General features: G+C 33.3%; 1 protein-coding gene across 2 annotated transcripts; it reads left to right on the forward strand.

Moving 5' to 3' along the window:
* The first annotated feature begins 1,457 nt into the window (after window positions 1-1,457).
* cul4b (cullin 4B) lies at window positions 1,458-16,063 on the forward strand. Of its 2 annotated transcripts, none has more exons than XM_051127249.1 (20): window positions 1,458-2,350; window positions 4,757-4,872; window positions 4,957-5,060; window positions 5,655-5,724; window positions 5,864-5,937; window positions 6,072-6,234; window positions 6,932-7,021; window positions 7,614-7,696; window positions 8,499-8,566; window positions 9,582-9,700; window positions 9,795-9,987; window positions 10,074-10,178; window positions 10,274-10,384; window positions 10,495-10,580; window positions 10,657-10,764; window positions 11,936-12,049; window positions 12,161-12,266; window positions 12,742-12,914; window positions 12,997-13,149; window positions 14,888-16,063. In XM_051127249.1, exons 1-20 carry the CDS (start codon window positions 1,885-1,887, stop codon window positions 14,981-14,983), a joined length of 2,598 nt encoding a protein of 865 aa, XP_050983206.1. In that variant the 5' UTR covers window positions 1,458-1,884; the 3' UTR covers window positions 14,984-16,063. The 2 variants fall into 2 exon arrangements, with proteins under 2 accessions (XP_050983206.1, XP_050983207.1); XM_051127250.1 differs by having other exon boundaries at window positions 10,495-10,565.
* The last annotated feature ends 1,264 nt before the right edge of the window (window positions 16,064-17,327 follow it).

The following is a 17,327-nucleotide window of genomic DNA, read 5'->3' on the forward strand; positions in this document are numbered from 1 at the left end:
AAAACCATTGCACCTATGGAGAGTCCCCACAAGGATAATAAACCAGACGTGTGTGTGTGTGTGTGCTTGGATATATATATATATATATATATATATATATAAAATAATAAAAATAAAAATAATAATAATAAAAAAAATAAAAAAAAAAAAAAAAATATATATATATATATATATTTTTTTTTTTTTTTTTTTCACACACACACACACACACACACACACACATATATATATATGGTAATAATCTGTTAAAACAGCTAACATTAACATTGCAACTTATCACATACTACTAAATAAATAAATAATCATAAAAATGAAAAATGACAACAGTTTTCCATATCATAAATAATAAATGTGTATTGAACACATTATATATTTTATTATTCAGCACATTATACACATATTTTCTAGCTAAATTTAAAAAAAGTATCTCAACTGACATATATAGCCTATAACTAAAAAAACACTACCAGTCAAAAGTTATTGAACAGTAAGACTTTTATTGTTTTTTGAAGAAGCCTTATCTGCTCTCCAAGCCTGTATTTATTCAATCCAGAGTACAGCAAAACAGTACAATTTTGAAATATTTTTACAATTTAAAATAACACTTTTCTATTTAAATATATTTAAATGTAATTTATTCCTGTGATTACAGAGCTGATTTTTTAGTATCTTTACTCCAGTCACATGATCCTTCAGCAATGATTTGCTTCTGATTTGCTTCTCAAAAATATTTATTATTATTATTATTATTATTAAAAGTTCAGAAGAACAGCATTTATCTGTAATAGAAATCTTTTGTAACATTATGAATGTCTTTGTCGTCACTTTTGAATGTAAAGCATCCTTGCTAAATAAAAGTATTAATTTCTATAATTTCTCAAGAAAACAAACAAACAAACAAACAACAACAAAACAATTATACTGACTCACCTTTTGAATGGCAGCTTTTTATTTCAGATAAATGCTGATCTTTGGATCTTTTTATTAATGAAAGAATCCTGAAAAAAATGTACTTATCTGTTTTAAATACTGATAATAATAGTAATAAAAATCTTTCTTAAACAGTAAATCAGCATATTATAATGATTTCTGAAGTGGTGACACTGAATAGTAATGATGCTAAAAATGTAGCTTTGATCACAGGAATAAATTACATTTTAAAATTGTGTTGTTTGTTATTATTATAAATAGTAAAATATTTCACAATATTACAGCTTGTGCTGTATTTTGGATCAAATAAATGCAGGCTTGGTGGGCAGAAGAGAATAAAAAAACATTAAAAATCTTACTATTCAAAAACTTTTGACTGGTAGTGTACTTTTGAGTGAAATATTTGAAGTGTTTTGAAGAGTTTTGAGACTGGTCTGCGCACGATGTTTTGTCGCCCCCTGGAGAAGAGCACAGGAAACGTCAGGCCTTGCGCTTAACCAACGCGCCTCAACAGCAGCTGCGCAACGGTCGAAAGTACTTCCGGCGGGTCAGCGTCGCCTCTTAAAAAAAGTTACTATCTCCCCGCGGACTTTTCCTCAAACCTAAAATACCAGTCTATCTCCCGAGCGGAAAGCCAGCGTCCGGCAGAATGCTTTAACGCAAACAGCCCTCGGCGAAAAGCAGTTTGTAATCCAACGGACTTTGTGCTGCGCGCCGGAGTGTGCTCGAGCGAGAGGAAGCAGTATTCAACCATCTTTCCTCTGCTGGCAATAACAAGAACAGAGAAGGGTCCAAGTGGGGGCTGCACTTCTCAGTTTATCCTCTTTTTCTCCTTCTTCATACTCGGAGCCGCGAGGTTGCACTTCCCCCGACCGAGACCGAGGAATATAAAGCGTCCACACCCGGGATCGTAGCATTAGTAGATTAGCGATTTGATTTGGTATTTCTTTTTTCATGTTTCCAACAGGTTTACCTTCCCCTAATCCCCCACCGCCAGCCCAAGAGCCCAGACCGGCAGCTTCTGATGTTCACAACGACAGTAGCTTAACGTCTTCTAAGAAGAGGAAAATTAACAGTTCCGACAAGGAAGACATTGATTCAATATCTTCGTCTCCTAAAGCCATTTGTAATTCCTCCTCTACAACGTCCTGCTCTTCCAGTTCACAGCAGCAGCAGCAGCAACAACAACACATCCAGAAGAAGTTGAGGTTCGAGGACCCGCTGGATTTGATCGGACTGGATGTGAAGATGGCCGAGGAGTCGTGTAACCCTGCTGAGTCGTGTTCAAAGGCGAGAAATGTGTTCCTGCCCGGAGGTGTCGGGCATCACGCTAACGGACTGACCAAGTCTGCGGGCTCCGCCACCTTCTCCAACAGTAAACCCGGTGCTGCGAAGAAACTTGTTATCAAGAACTTTAAAGGTAGGTGAAGAGTCTGTGGTCCCCCTCGTCTTCCTTGAAAACATCTTAGGCTGTCTCCAAACTTAGCTTAACAGCATTTTTGGCCAAACGCACCTGTGATGTCCAGAAATGATGCCTAGCACAATCACGACCTTAAGCAATAGTAAACAAGTTAAGTAACTGTCTTACAAAAGGAATGTGCTGCTGTGACGGTGAAGACTTTATATTTCATCCGTTATATATAGACTTTATGTAACTTATTTATGAAGAAACATAACTTGAGTAAACAAACACAAAACAAAACAGTGTTAATTTAGATTGATTGAAAACGCTAAACCGTTTTAGTATTTCTTTTGCATCCTAACTGTTTGTAAACATCCTCTCTTTTATATATATATATATATGTGTGTGTGTGTGTATATATATGTGATATATATATGTATGTATATGTATATATGTATATGTATGTGCGTATATGTATGTGTATATATATATATACATATATATATATATATATATATATATATATATATTATACACACACACACACATATATATATATATATATATATATATACACACACACACATATATATATATATATATATATATATATATATATATATATATATATATATATATATAGCATTTAAATATTCTAGTATCTATTAATTATTATCTATTAAAACCCACAATAATATAAAATATTAGTAATAACCTTTTATATATGTGTATATATGCAGTGTACCACTGTTCAGAACGGTGCTAGCTAACCATGTGCTGATTAGCATCTTTGAGCTAGATTCAGAAGTATCTAAAATTGTCAGTACTGAAACATTTAGTCCCATAAAATCGTCACTACTAAAACAGTCAAGACCAAAACATGTCATTATTGTTTTGGTAGTGACCAAAGGGAACACATAGTCCTCATATTTGGGAGAAATAAACAGAACTTTAGTGCAGTTATGCAATTTGTTTGTATTTTAGTATGTTTTAGTAGTGTTTCAGTTTGATGAGATATGGTTGCTACCAAAGCATTACTGTCACTCCTGAAAATGTGCAGTCTCTACCGAAACATGGGATGTTTTGTCAAAAATAAAGTATACTGTATTATCAAATGAAATGTTATATTTATTGGTTCAATGTATATTCAAACTAATGAATTCTTAACTTGACTGAAATCAGTATGATTAATTGGCTTTTACAAAGAAAAAATGGATTCAAAATGCTACAAATCTTAAACCTTACACATGAAATATTGTTAAAAAAGTAACTGTTTTAATTTTTTTTTATAAATGTAATAAAATAGCAAAATATATTTACAATGTAGATGTAAACACATTCTTAATAGTTCAATATAACCCTTCTAAATAAATTCTTACAACTGTGTTTTGGTAGTGACAAATTTGGGGAGACGACAAATATTCAACTTTCTAAAAATACCATATGAGAATTAACTGCACAGTTACTAGAAAAGTGTGCCTTGGATATTATACAATTTGCATACATACACATTTTTTGGAAAAATACAGTTTTTTTGTTTGTTTTTTTTTATTAATCAAAACAAGAATATTAAAGCACATTTTAAGGAAGTATTATAAAAAAATACCAGCTTCGTATTTCTGCTTTTAAACCCTAAAAGTACATGTTTACCCAGTTTATACCTGTGATAATTTCCTAAATGTAACTTATCTGTACTGTCCAACTTTTTTTCTTAAACTAAAAATATTTGAATTGGTGATTGTGCCACTTCTTGTCATTTGCATCTTTAAATTAAATCTTAGTAGACATAATTTTGCAGTCCATCATTATGTTGTATATTTTAAAGCATTAACAAAAGTTAGTTAGTTTAAAACACATAACTGGTAACACTTTACAATTAGGTGTGGTTTTTTTTTAACATTACCTAATGTATTAACTAACATGAACGAACAATGAACAATACATTTATTACACTATTTATTAATCTTTGTTAATGTTAGTTAATAAATTATACAGTAATTCATTGTTTCTTCATGTTGGTTCAAAGTGCGTTTACTAATGTTAACAAACACAACTTGTGATTTTAATAATGCATTAATAAATGCTGAAATTAACAAAGATAAATAATTGCTGCAGAAGTATTATTCATTCTAACTAAAGTGAACTAATGAACCTTACTGTAAAGTGTTAGCAAATAACTTAAGTAACTTTCTTATAAAAGGAAATGCTGTGCTGCTGTCATAGATAAGACTAGCTTTTTTTTTTTTTTTATCTGAAAGCACGTCTATATAGATTTTATATAACTTGCATTTGTTTATGAATGTGCATCACTTGTGTAAACAAAATCAAAAACTGACCTTCATTGAAACGCTAACCAGGTTTTATGTTTCTTACACATCCTCACTGTTTGTACACGGCTTTCTTTTTGTTATAATGCTACATCAGAAAAGCCCAAATTACCGGAGAATTACACAAATGAGACCTGGCAGAAGCTGAAGGAGGCAGTAGAGGCCATACAGAACAGCACTTCAATAAAGTACAATCTAGAGGAGCTCTATCAGGTAGGTTTTATTATATATTTGTTTTATCATTTAGTAATATTATACTTAGAATCTAATGATATTTATTCCCCTTTGTTTTCTCAGGCTGTTGAAAACTTGTGCTCCCATAAGATATCTGCCAAGCTCTATAAACAGCTCAGAGTGGTCTGTGAAGACCATATCAAGGCGCAGATTGACCAGTTCAGAGAATATCCTTTTCCTTGCTACAAATTAGCATTTTGTTTCTTGCTGTCTTGTTAGGTTGATATTTTTTTTTTTTTTTTTTTTACAGTCCAAAAGTTCAGTTTTCTTTTCATGAAGTGAAACAATGGCCCGTCACAAACATGATACAATTATTAGAAACATTCTTTGATGTACAGAAAGTTCAAAATAACTGCACTTATTTAAAATAGAAATATTTTGTAACTGTTATAAATGTGTTACTGTCATTTTAATGATCAATTTAATGCATCCTTGCTGAATAAAAGTATTAATTTCCTTCAAAAAAATCGTACTAAATCCAAACAGTTGCATTGTAATCTCAGAAATATATTTTTATGTATTTCTTAAAACAGAAATGCAAAATTGATTATAATTTTATGTAATAGCTGAACTTTTTACATAAAATTCATTAACACTTGCTGGAAAACTATGGCTGACAGTGCATATGCTGAGCTAAATATATGAGGGAACATTTTTCAGAAGTTATGAGAAGTTGAGCCACTTGTAATTAATTAGGACTGTCTGCTTACAGACTGGTAATCATAATATGATGTGAAACCATTTCTTAACTCTCGCTCTACGGATGCCCTAGACAGTGTTCTTTTCCTCAAGAAAATAGACAAATGTTGGCAAGATCACTGCAGACAAATGGTTAGTGATGTTAGTCTGACTCTAGACCTCTTGTCTTCACATTTTTTTTAATAAGCTGAACTACAAAATGTTCCTATACCTAGTTTTTTACCTGTTTGCAAAAATGCTTTTAATACAAAAACATTGTGTTTTCTTCTAGATCATGATTAGGAGTATATTTTTGTTTTTGGATCGCACATATGTTTTACAAAATTCAATGCTGCCATCAATCTGGTATGTCTCCACTCTTGCCAAAAGATATTGAATTTGTTACACTGGCACTGTCACCCATGCTGTCTTTATTTACTACCATTGCTTTGCTGCTCATTCCACTGGTGATTAAAGATACACTTTTGTTTTGTCTTCAGGGACATGGGCTTGGAGTTGTTTCGTTTCTATATCATCAGCGACCTGAAGGTGCAGAGTAAGACAATCGATGGCATTCTGCTTCTTATTGAGAGAGAGCGGAGTGGAGAGGCCGTAGACCGCAGTCTCCTGAGGAGTCTTCTGAGCATGCTCTCAGATCTGCAGGTTAGCTCACCTGCTTTCTCATTTGTACTCAAACCAATGTGTCTGGGTTTATGTTGCATTTAATGCATAATCGTTTAATAAAATTAATAATAATGCTCTTCAGTTTTCTTACTTCAATATTTCTTATTGCTTGCTTAAGTGGCATGTCTGTACAAAGTCAGTAAACACAGTAACGTTCATGTGACAGACAAGGATGCAACAAATGTATTTTTAACAGTCTGGTTAGTTTAGCATGTATTTTTATTTCTGCAAAAAGAAAATGAGCAAAAGCTGGAAAGCTTTTTGCTGAAAAAAAATATGATGTGAAACATTAAGTAATTATTATTAATGCACACTTTAATGTAGGTGTTCATAATTCATGTTTCTGCTTTTAAACCCTCAAAGTACATGGTCCGTTTATCTCCATGGTAAGGGCTTTACTGTAACAACTTGTTTTTTTAAACTGAGGGACGAGTAAAAGATATTTTCATTACTCATCAACGTTATGTCACATCCTGTCATTTGCATTTTTACACTTGGTTTCAGTAGAAAAAATGTAATTCTGCATTAATGCATTCATGAGAAATTAAACAAAACCATGGTGGAATTTCTACTGATCTTGTAATGTCTTGATCCGTATTATTCAGCCCTTAATCTGTGGCCAAACCTGTTTAGTGTTAATATTGTTGTAAACACACCTTTGCTTATTTTATGACAGATTTATCAGGATTCATTTGAGCAGCGCTTTCTGGAGGAGACAAATCGGCTGTATGCTGCAGAGGGCCAAAGACTCATGCAAGAAAGAGAGGTGAGTTTCACATCAGGGGAACAAAGTATATATTTTTTATTTTATTGTTTTATTGCTCACAGAATCACAATAATAAATTATAATTGGCATGTCTCATTAAATGGAAGTTAGCTACAGGCTGGTACTTTAATACAGGCTAGATTTGTTGTTCCCCCCTGTTTTAATTATGTAATCACCCTTGGCTGTTGTTTCAGAATTATTTACACCCCTACAAAGATATGCTGCTATTTGTTTCGTGGAACATAAAAATGAAAGTACCTTTTCTATACAATCACATTTCGTAGCAACCACAGTATTCTAGGTGATTTGTGTTGTAGTCTTCTGTGGTTGTGTTTTTGAGAGATGAAGCAGAGGTGAAGTTTAATAGTATAAGTCATACAGACCACTTTTATAGTGTTTTTCTCTCTGGCCTTCAGAAACTGATTGTATGGAGAGAAAAAAAAAAAAAAAAGATTGAAATGAAGATGTGTTCCACTAAGTGAATAAATATTTATTTATTTTGTGAACTGTACTTTTAATTAGATTTTTCTCCATCTCATTTAGGATTGTAACATTTTCAGTTATTTATTCATAACAAATATTTTCTTTTTAGGTACCAGAGTATCTTCATCATGTCAACAAACGTCTGGAAGAGGAGGCAGATAGAGTCATTACATACTTAGACCAGAGCACACAGTAAGTATGCAGACAATATAACAAACATTTAGAATTTAACTTACTTTGGGGAAAAAAAGATATGTGACCCTGGACCACAAAACCAGTCATAGGTAGCACGGGTATATTTGTAGCAATAGCCAACAATACATTGTATGGGTCAAAATCGATTTTTTTTTTTTTTTTTAATCGATTTTTCTTTTATGGCAAAAATAATTAGGATATTAAGTAAAGATCATGTTCCATGAAAATATTTTGTCACTTTCCTACTATAAATATATAAAAACTTAATTTTTGTTTAGTAAAATGCATGGCTAAGAACTTCATTTGGACAACTTTAAAGGCTATTTTTTTTTTGCTTTTATTTTTTTACTTTATTTATTTATTTTTTTTAAAGATCTATTTTTGGCATTTTTGGTTTATTGAGACAGGAAAGATCAGAATTGACAGGAAGTGAAGTAGGAGTGAAAGGGGGGTGGGATCAGGAAAGGTCCTCGAGTTGGGATTCGAACATGGGACGCTCCGGGCATCCCTTGTTTGAATCCCACTTCACTTCCTGTCAATTCTGATCTTTCCTGTCTCAATAAAGGTAAAAAATGTCAATTCTCAATATTTAAATTTTTTTTTTTTTTGCACCCTCAGATTCCAGATTTTTAAATAGTTGTATCTCTAACCAAATATTGTCCTATCCTAACAAACATACTTCAGTCGAAAGCTTATTCATTCAACTTTCAGTCAATGTATAAATCTCAATTTCCAAAAATTGATTCTTCTTACATATGAATTGTCACACATGTAAATGTTTATCTATTTTAATTTGTAGAAAACCCCTCATTGCCACAGTGGAAAAGCAACTTCTTGGAGAACACCTCACTGCAATACTTCAGAAAGGTATCACCTTCATTGAATGACAGTGATTGACATTGTATGTGGAATTCAAATGGTTGAAGGGATAGTTCACCCAGAAATGAAAAGTCTGTCATTACTCACTCTCATGTTGTTCGTTCATCTTCAGAACACAAATTAAGATACTTTTGATGAAATCTGACATTCTGACATAGACAGCAAAGCAGCCACTGCATTTAAAGCCCAGAAAGGTAGTAAGGAAATCGTTAAAATAGTCCATGGGACATCAGTGGTTCAACAGAAATATTATGAAGCTGCGCAAATACTTTTTGCGTGCAAAGAAAACGAAAATAAAGACTTTATTCAACAGTTTCTTCTCTTCCATGTCTGTTTTTGACGCACATTCGCGAGAGTACCACGATGTATGCGTGTTCTGATGTAGAACGTCCATCTCTCTTAGTTCATCGTCTGTGTGTTCTAGTTCAAATAAGTAAGGCCGGGCAAAAAATTACAAGCCATCCTCTCTTTTGAAATCTTCAGATATGTTTAGGAAGATTGTTTTATGTAGAGCGTGCATCTTCCTCTTCAGGTAAAAAAGGCACAGTGCATCCTGGTTCTACGTCAGAACACCCGCTCCTGTGTCAGCAGTGCCACATGCATGCGTTGTGGTACTCTTGTGAATGTGTGGTGGAGAGTGACAGGAAAGACAAGAAAGTGTTGAACAAAGATGTTATTTTTGTTTTCTTTGTGCATAAAATGTATTCTCGTAGCTTCATAAAATTACGGTTGTACCGCTGATGTCACATGGACTATTTTAACAATGTCGTTACTACCTTTCTGGGCCTTGAACGTGTCAGTTTCGTTGCAGGATCAGAAAGCTCTTGGATTTCACCAAAAATACCTTAATTTGTGTTCTGAAGATGAATGAAGGTCTTACAGGTTTGGAACGACATGAGGGAGAGCAATGGAAGAACTTTAATTTTTGGGTGAACTAACCCTTTAACAATACTCAAATTTAGAAGTGATTTACATAAGTGATTGTTTTCTTGTCACGCCCCAGGTTTGAATAACCTGCTGGATGAGAACCGTATTCAGGATCTGTCTCTGCTGTACCAGCTCTTCAGTCGTGTGAGAGGGGGCGTGCAGGTGCTTCTACAGCACTGGATCGAGTACATCAAGGTGTGCAGGGAACCCATCTAGATGACTGAAAAAAACATAACAGTTCTGAATGCGGACATTCAATTTCACAAGTCTTGTTTTTTTAATGTCTCAGGCTTTTGGAAGCACAATCGTCATCAACCCAGAGAAAGACAAGACGATGGTTCAGGAGCTTTTGGATTTCAAGGATAAAGTTGATCACATCATTGATGTGTGTTTCATGAAGAATGAAAAGTTCGTAAATGGCATGAAGGAGGCCTTTGAGACATTTATCAACAAACGGCCAAACAAACCCGCAGAGCTTATAGGTCAGTTTACAAATGTTGTTTCCCACCAATCGCTTGAAGCTGATTAGATCGACAAACATTCACTAATGCTGTTTTACTTTCAACAGCAAAATATGTGGATTCAAAGCTCCGTGCTGGGAACAAAGAAGCAACTGATGAGGAACTCGAGAAAATGTTGGACAAGATAATGATCATATTCAGGTTCATTTACGGTAATACATTTAAACTCAGTGCTCTGTTCCAAAGACCTAGAAAGTTCAATTATTAAGCATCTAAGCTTCATAGACTTTTTCATCTCTCTTTTAAGGCAAAGATGTTTTTGAGGCCTTCTACAAGAAAGACTTGGCGAAGAGGTTACTGGTGGGAAAGAGTGCCTCTGTAGATGCAGAGAAATCAATGCTATCGAAACTGAAGCATGGTAAATTGCATCTCTCCTTTTCAAGTTTGATTCTTAAACCATCCCATCATCATTAGCACAGACTTTTCAGCGGACTAAAGTAAAAATGGTGATTTATGTTTTTCTTGTAGAATGTGGAGCTGCATTTACCAGTAAGCTGGAAGGAATGTTCAAAGACATGGAGCTCTCAAAAGATATTATGGTACAGTTCAAACAGGTATTGAAAGCTTTTATTTTTTTTTATTATTTTTGTCTCGTTACATCTTACAAATTTCTTTGAACCTCCACTTCAGCACATGCAATGCCAAAATATTCCCGGGAACATTGAGCTGACGGTGAACATCCTTACTATGGGTTACTGGCCAACATACGTCCCCATGGAAGTACATCTGCCTCCAGAGGTCTGTTCTGATTATTATTGATGTTCCTTGACACTTAAACACCGGTTTCCTACGAGGTTTGGAAAAGTATGGAATTTGATTTACAGTGCCCTCCAAAAGTTTGAAAACGCCCTGGAAAAGTGGGGTTTTGGACAATATTGGCATGAATCCTTTTTAATTTGTGATAATTTTGCACTGTGCTGACCCAAAAATCTTTTAAAAACCTGGGCCAAGTTTAAACCAGTAACCAGGCATCACAGCTGGCAAAGGGGCATGTCTGACTTTGTCATGTATATTATGCAATTATTATGTAATCAAAATGAAAATTATTATTTCTGGTCTTCAATGATAATGTCAACTTATATTTAATGTATTTGCACCAAAAAATGGATAAGAATTTATGCTGATATCGTCCAAAACCACACTTTGCCAGGGGTGTTTCCAAACTGTTGGAGGGCAGTGTAAGTATTTTCCAGGTCTGGAAAAGTATGGAAAGAAAAAAAAAAAAAAAGCAGAGTATGGAAAAATATTTATATAACAGAGCGCACATTTTGAATAAGGACGGTAAGCCTATAGGATGTATTTTCAATGTCCGGTAGTCCTCAAATAACATTCTCGTCCCGTCTCGTCTTGTTAACGAAGAGGCGGCATAAATTTTGTTATACTTTTTATCATCAGATATTAGTTTTAGCTCATCAACGTCTCATCTTCGTCATAGAAAAAATGTTCGTTAACAAATATTTTTCGTCGTCGTTTTCCTTGACGAAATTAACACTGTTCTGGGCCACCACAGAGGATGTGTTAAGCACAAAAGCGCGTGTAGCACAGGCTCGGGGATTGCGCGTTCACGATGCTACGAATTAGTGATGGGTCGTTCTTGAACAGTTTGTTAATTTTGAACGAATCTTTAATGTGACTCAGGAGGAACAAGTCGCCTCAGGGAGTGGTTCGTTCAGTCGCGCATGTGCAACATCCTATTAGGTTCTGTACTGAAATTAGTCTTCGGGTATATTCCAGATATAAAGCTGAAAAAAAGTGCTCTATAGACCATTTATGTTAAAGATTGTCTGAAAATGTACTGAGAGGTTTGGAAATTTGAGTCTGGAAAAGTATGGAATTTTGAAATGGGAAAATGGGCATGAACTCTGTAAACATGATAACCTTTTTAACCTGAATATCCTTCACACTCCAGATGGTGAAATTGCAGGAGATTTTCAAAACATTTTACCTGGGCAAACACAGTGGACGGAAGCTACAGTGGCAGTCTACATTAGGACATTGTGTTTTAAAGGCAGAATTCAAAGAGGTAATGCACATTTTCTTTTGAAAAAGCTTGAATACCAGACTGTTAGTAGCTGATCATTCTCAGAAAAAATAACTGGCTATAAGGAAACTTTTCCACCCCCTTTTTTCACAGGGCAAAAAAGAGCTGCAGGTTTCCCTGTTTCAGACGTTAGTTCTGCTGATGTTTAATGAAGGGGAGGAGTTCTCTCTGGAGGATATTAAACTGGCTACAGGCATTGGTATGAATACTTGTGACAAGCGAATGCATTGCAATTTATTCCTGGGTTAAACCAGAGTTTCTGCAGGCCTTAAAAATGTCCCAAAAATGTGTTGTGGTACACAAACATGTATTGAAGACTGACACGGAAGGAAAGAAATTGGTGAATAAAGTCATTATTTTTCTCGTAGCTTCATAAAATTACGGTTGAACCACTGATGTCACATGGACTATTTTATTGATGTCCATTAGTTAATGTGGTAGTTGCGTTGCTGTTTATGTAGGTTTAGAAAGCTCTCGGATTGAATGAAGGTCTTATGGGTTTGGAATGACATGAGGGTGAGTAATTAATGACAGAATTTACATTTTTGGGTAAACTATCACTTTAAATGTACCTTTATACAACCTGCAGAAACCCTGTAAACCTCACAGCCTTTTACAAACTTCCAAAATGTTTAATAAAAGAATCACCAGTAAATAAAAATACACATTTGCAGAGGACAGTGAGCTGAGGCGGACTCTGCAGTCATTGGCCTGCGGGAAGGCACGTGTCCTTACCAAAACCCCAAAGAGTAAAGACGTGGAGGATGGAGATAAGTTCTCTTGTAATGATGATTTCAAACACAAACTCTTCAGGATTAAAATCAACCAGATCCAGATGAAAGAAACGGTACTGTCTTGCATACCTATCATTTGATTGCTGTTGTGCGAAAGTTATTGGCCGCTCTGCCTCATGCCTCTGTACCTCATAGGTGGAAGAGCAAGCCAGCACTACAGAGAGAGTATTCCAGGATCGTCAGTACCAAATCGATGCTGCCATTGTTCGAATCATGAAGATGAGGAAAACTCTCAGCCATAATCTTCTGGTCTCTGAAGTGTACAACCAACTTAAATTCCCAGTCAAGGTGAGGTCACGGTTGCCAAATTGTTTTGCTTTCACAGTTAATGGAGTAGTATCATGGGATTTGCTATAAATGGATGCCATGCAGCTAGACTGTAAACTGCAAGTGAGCAGCCAAACAAAACTCACACTAAGTCGTTTATGCAATGTAAATAAGCTTTATTGTGCAGTGTGACAGCTTTGTACATTAAAAAAAGAACATTTTCAATCACATGTTGCACAATCGCATTATCTCTGCCCGAGTTTACAAAAGTATTTTTCTTGCTGCTGTGTTTTTTTTTAAAAGAAAGCTGTTTTTTTTTAAAGAAATTACTCTTATTCAGCAAGGATTTATTAAATTGCTCAAAACTGATAGTAATGACAATTATGTTACAGAAAAATATTAAAAAGCCCAGATGTTTTCAATATTGATAATGTTTATTGAGCACCAAAATACACTACCAGTCAAAAATTTTTGAAGGGTAAGATTCAGTGTTTTTTAAAGAAGTCTCTTCTGCTCACCAAACCTATTATTTGATCCAAAGCACAGGAAAAAAATTGTAAAATTTTGAAATATTTTATCTATTTAAAATAACTGTTTTCTATTTGAATACATTTAAAAATGTAATTTATTTCTGTGATTTCAAAGCTGAATTTTTAGCGTCATAATTCTAGTCACGTGATCCTTTAGAAATCATTCTAATATTCTGATTTGCTGCTCAAAAAATTGTTGTTATTATGTTGAAAACAGCTGAGTAGATTTTTTTTTTTTTTTTTTTTTTTATTTAGGCATCTTTGATAAATAGAAAGTTCAGAAGAACAACATTTATCTGAAATATAAATCTTTTCCAACATTATAAATGTCTTTATCTTTACTTTTGATCAATTTAAAGCATCCTTGCTAAATAAAAGTATTAATTTCTATAATTCCCCCTCAAAAAAACAAACAAAAACAAAATTAAACTGACTCCAAGCTTTTAAATGGTATAGTGTATAATGTTACAAAAGCTTTTTATTACAGATAAATACAGATTTTTGGATCTTTCTATTCATCAAAGAATCCAGAAAAAAATGTATTCAACTGTTTTAAATATTGATACCGGTAATAATAATTAAAAAAAATGTTTCTTGAACAGCAAATCGTCATATTAGAATGATTTCTGAAAGATCATGTGACACTGAAGACTGGAGTAATGATGCTGAAAATGTAGCTTTGATCACAGGAATAAATACAATTTTACTTTATTTATTTATTTATTTATTTTTGAAAATTTTACTGTTTTTGCAGTACTTTGGATCCAATAAATACAGACTTGGTGACTTCTTTAAAAAAAAAAAAAACATTAAAAATCTTACTTTTTTACTATTTTACTTGTATTTTAATATTTTTCATCAGTTTGGTGATCAAACACTACTTTTTTTTTTTTAATTTTACCAACTGCAAACTTTTAAAAAGTAGTTTAAACTACTTTTTTTGTATTTTAAGGAACACTGTCCAGCTTGTTGTGAAATGTGGTGCTTACATAACAAATATGAATTTAATGTGAATTATGTTCAGCAAAATTAATGATAATCAAAGTCAAGGGATTTGTCTTTATCGATTAATGCATTATTATTTTTTCCTCTAGCCTTATATGATTTCATATGAGTGATATGAATAATGTTCTCAATGTCACTAAATTTGAAAATTATCCGAAGACTCTCTGTGCTCGCAGCAGAGAACATACGCCACTGCCACTAAATTTTGTTTCATCTTTTTGCAGCCTGCTGATCTGAAGAAGAGGATAGAGTCGCTTATTGACAGGGACTACATGGAAAGGGATAAGGAGAATCCCAATCAATACAACTACGTGGCTTAAAGAGAGAGAGAGAATAAGAGGGGTAGATGAGGGATGGTAGAAATGACAGGAGGAGGCTGTTCTCAGTGATGTTGTTTACTTCCCTTAGCACATGGAACCCCTTGTTCCAGGTTTTGTTCACTTTAACATCTTCACCCCAGTGACCAATGACTGAATCAGTTTTCTCTTCATGGCTTTGACAGGGTAGGGTATGTTTTATTTTCATCAGAATGGCATGTCCAATTAGAAGAAAAGAAAATGCAAAACTATTTTGTTTAAAATGCTTCTGAGAATTGGACTATCCCGAGCTTTAAAAAAAAGTTATTTATTTTTGTTTCCACGGCTTTTGTTTGTCTCTGGCATGTTTTTTTTCTTTCTTTTTTTGTTTTTGTTCATGCAAATATCAAACAACATAATGACGTATTACCTGTGTGAAGAAAACCAACACCAGATTGATTGAATTTGGCCCGTTTGTTCAGTCAGTGTTGTATTGGGTAGCAGTGTGTGAACATTGAAAACACGTTTCTCTTTGCCAATGTTTGTACGAAGAAAAGAAGATTCAGCTGATTGGTCACAAGTGATTTATGTTCTGTGAATGTGATTTATTGATGAATAGAACAATTGAGGCTGATTGGAAATTTCACAGTATGTGCCAAGATTAGATAAAACCAAGCACTTGTTTTGTTTGTAGGAATGTTAACGCTGCTAAACACTAACTTGTACATCTTCCTTCGTTTTCCCTCCCTGCTTACACCTTCTCACATTTCCTCCTCTTGTTTATTTTGTATATACATTTTACACACAACTTTGATGTTTGACACTCTCAACTACATCGCGACCGCATTCTTTCTCTGGAAACTCCGAACAAGCACAGCAGCACCATTTTATCATAACTAGTGTTTCCAAGTTTATATATCCCTTGAGTTCTGAATTAGGCCTATATACTGAGAAGCTCCTCTGTGTGGCATCACTGGATCTGTCTGTGGAATTTTTGGCAATGGTGTTTTGAGAAAACATACTTAAGTGGACAGTCGTCCAGTGTCTGGAAAAGTATGCTTGTTTTTATTGCCTCAGAATAAACAACTGTATGTGTTTCCATGATCTTGTCCCACGAATCAGTTTGTGTAATCCTTATTATTGATGAAATGGTGTGTGAATGGGCCAAACAAGCCAACAATATTATATTATATAATATTATATATATTTCTTTTTTTTTTTTTTTAAGGTAGATATCAAATTTGGCTCAGATTATAATTTAATCCAAGACATTTAGGAAAATTAATTGCTTTATGCACTGATTAAATTTTGAGTATTATTTGTACTAGTTTGCTTCCAAAATATATTTTCTTTTAGTCTACCGAGAAAGAAACATCTAAAATACATTTAAGTGTGTATTACACCAGACAAAGTGTCTGTAAACATAAATAAATAATATATATATATATTTTTAACCTCATGCACTAAACCAAAAATCTCAAATTTAGTAGCTCTTACATCAAACTTATTCCTCTCTTATGTCAGTTATGACTTAGATTTTTTTGTCATGATTTTGACATTTTTATCTCATAATTATAACTTAAGTCATAATTTTGATTTTATCTCATATTTTCAACTTTTTAATCTTGTGATTTAAATTTTTAAAGGCATAATTTCAACTTTTTATCTCGTAATTATGACTTAAGTATGTCATAATTTCGATTTATCTCATAATTTCAACTTCTATCTTATTTCTATCTTATTTTGACTTAAGTTGTAATTGACAGTTCATAATTTTGACTTTTTATCTCGTAATTAACAAGTCCTAATTTTGACTTTTATCTCATAATTTCAACTTTTTATCTCATAATTATGACTTTAGTATGTCATAATTTCAATTTGTCTCAGAATTTTAACTTTTTTGTCTCATAATTTCAATTTAAATCATAATTCAAAATCATAAAATCATAATTAAATCCTAAACTTTTTATCTTGTCCTAATTTAGACTTTTATCTCATAATTTGATTTAAGTCATAATTTTGACTTCTTAATCTTGTAATTTCAATTTTTAAAATCATAATTTCGGCATTTTATCTCATAATTTCAACTTTTAAACTTCAACTTTTAAATTTCAACTTCATAATTTACACTTTATCTCATAATTATGACTTAAGTTTGTCATAATTGTGACTTTTCAAGGCATGATTTTTTTTTTTTTTTTTTTTTTTTTTTTTTTTTACGTGGCAGAAATGGGCTTCCATACTATTTGTATTCTTAAATGTTATTTTTATTTTATTATTATTACTATTATTATTTTTTATACACAGGGGGTTGTTAATATATCATTCATCAAATGTGTGTAGCATTTTATTCCTAAAAACATAATGA

The sequence above is a fragment of the Labeo rohita genome, chromosome 14 (assembly GCF_022985175.1).
Source record: "Labeo rohita strain BAU-BD-2019 chromosome 14, IGBB_LRoh.1.0, whole genome shotgun sequence".
NCBI classification, from domain to species: Eukaryota; Metazoa; Chordata; class Actinopteri; order Cypriniformes; family Cyprinidae; genus Labeo; species Labeo rohita.

What these genes read in the sequence shown, in the direction of transcription:
- cul4b (XM_051127249.1), top strand. Translation starts at nt 1,885, where the DNA reads ATGTTTCCAACAGGTTTACCTTCCCCTAATCCCCCACCGCCAGCCCAA. An exon ending in GACTCATGCAAGAAAGAGAG is followed by an intron (nt 7,022 to 7,613) that starts GTGAGTTTCACA and finishes TTTTCTTTTTAG; the next exon opens with GTACCAGAGTATCTTCATCA. An exon ending in AACTTAAATTCCCAGTCAAG is followed by an intron (nt 13,150 to 14,887) that starts GTGAGGTCACGG and finishes ATCTTTTTGCAG; the next exon opens with CCTGCTGATCTGAAGAAGAG.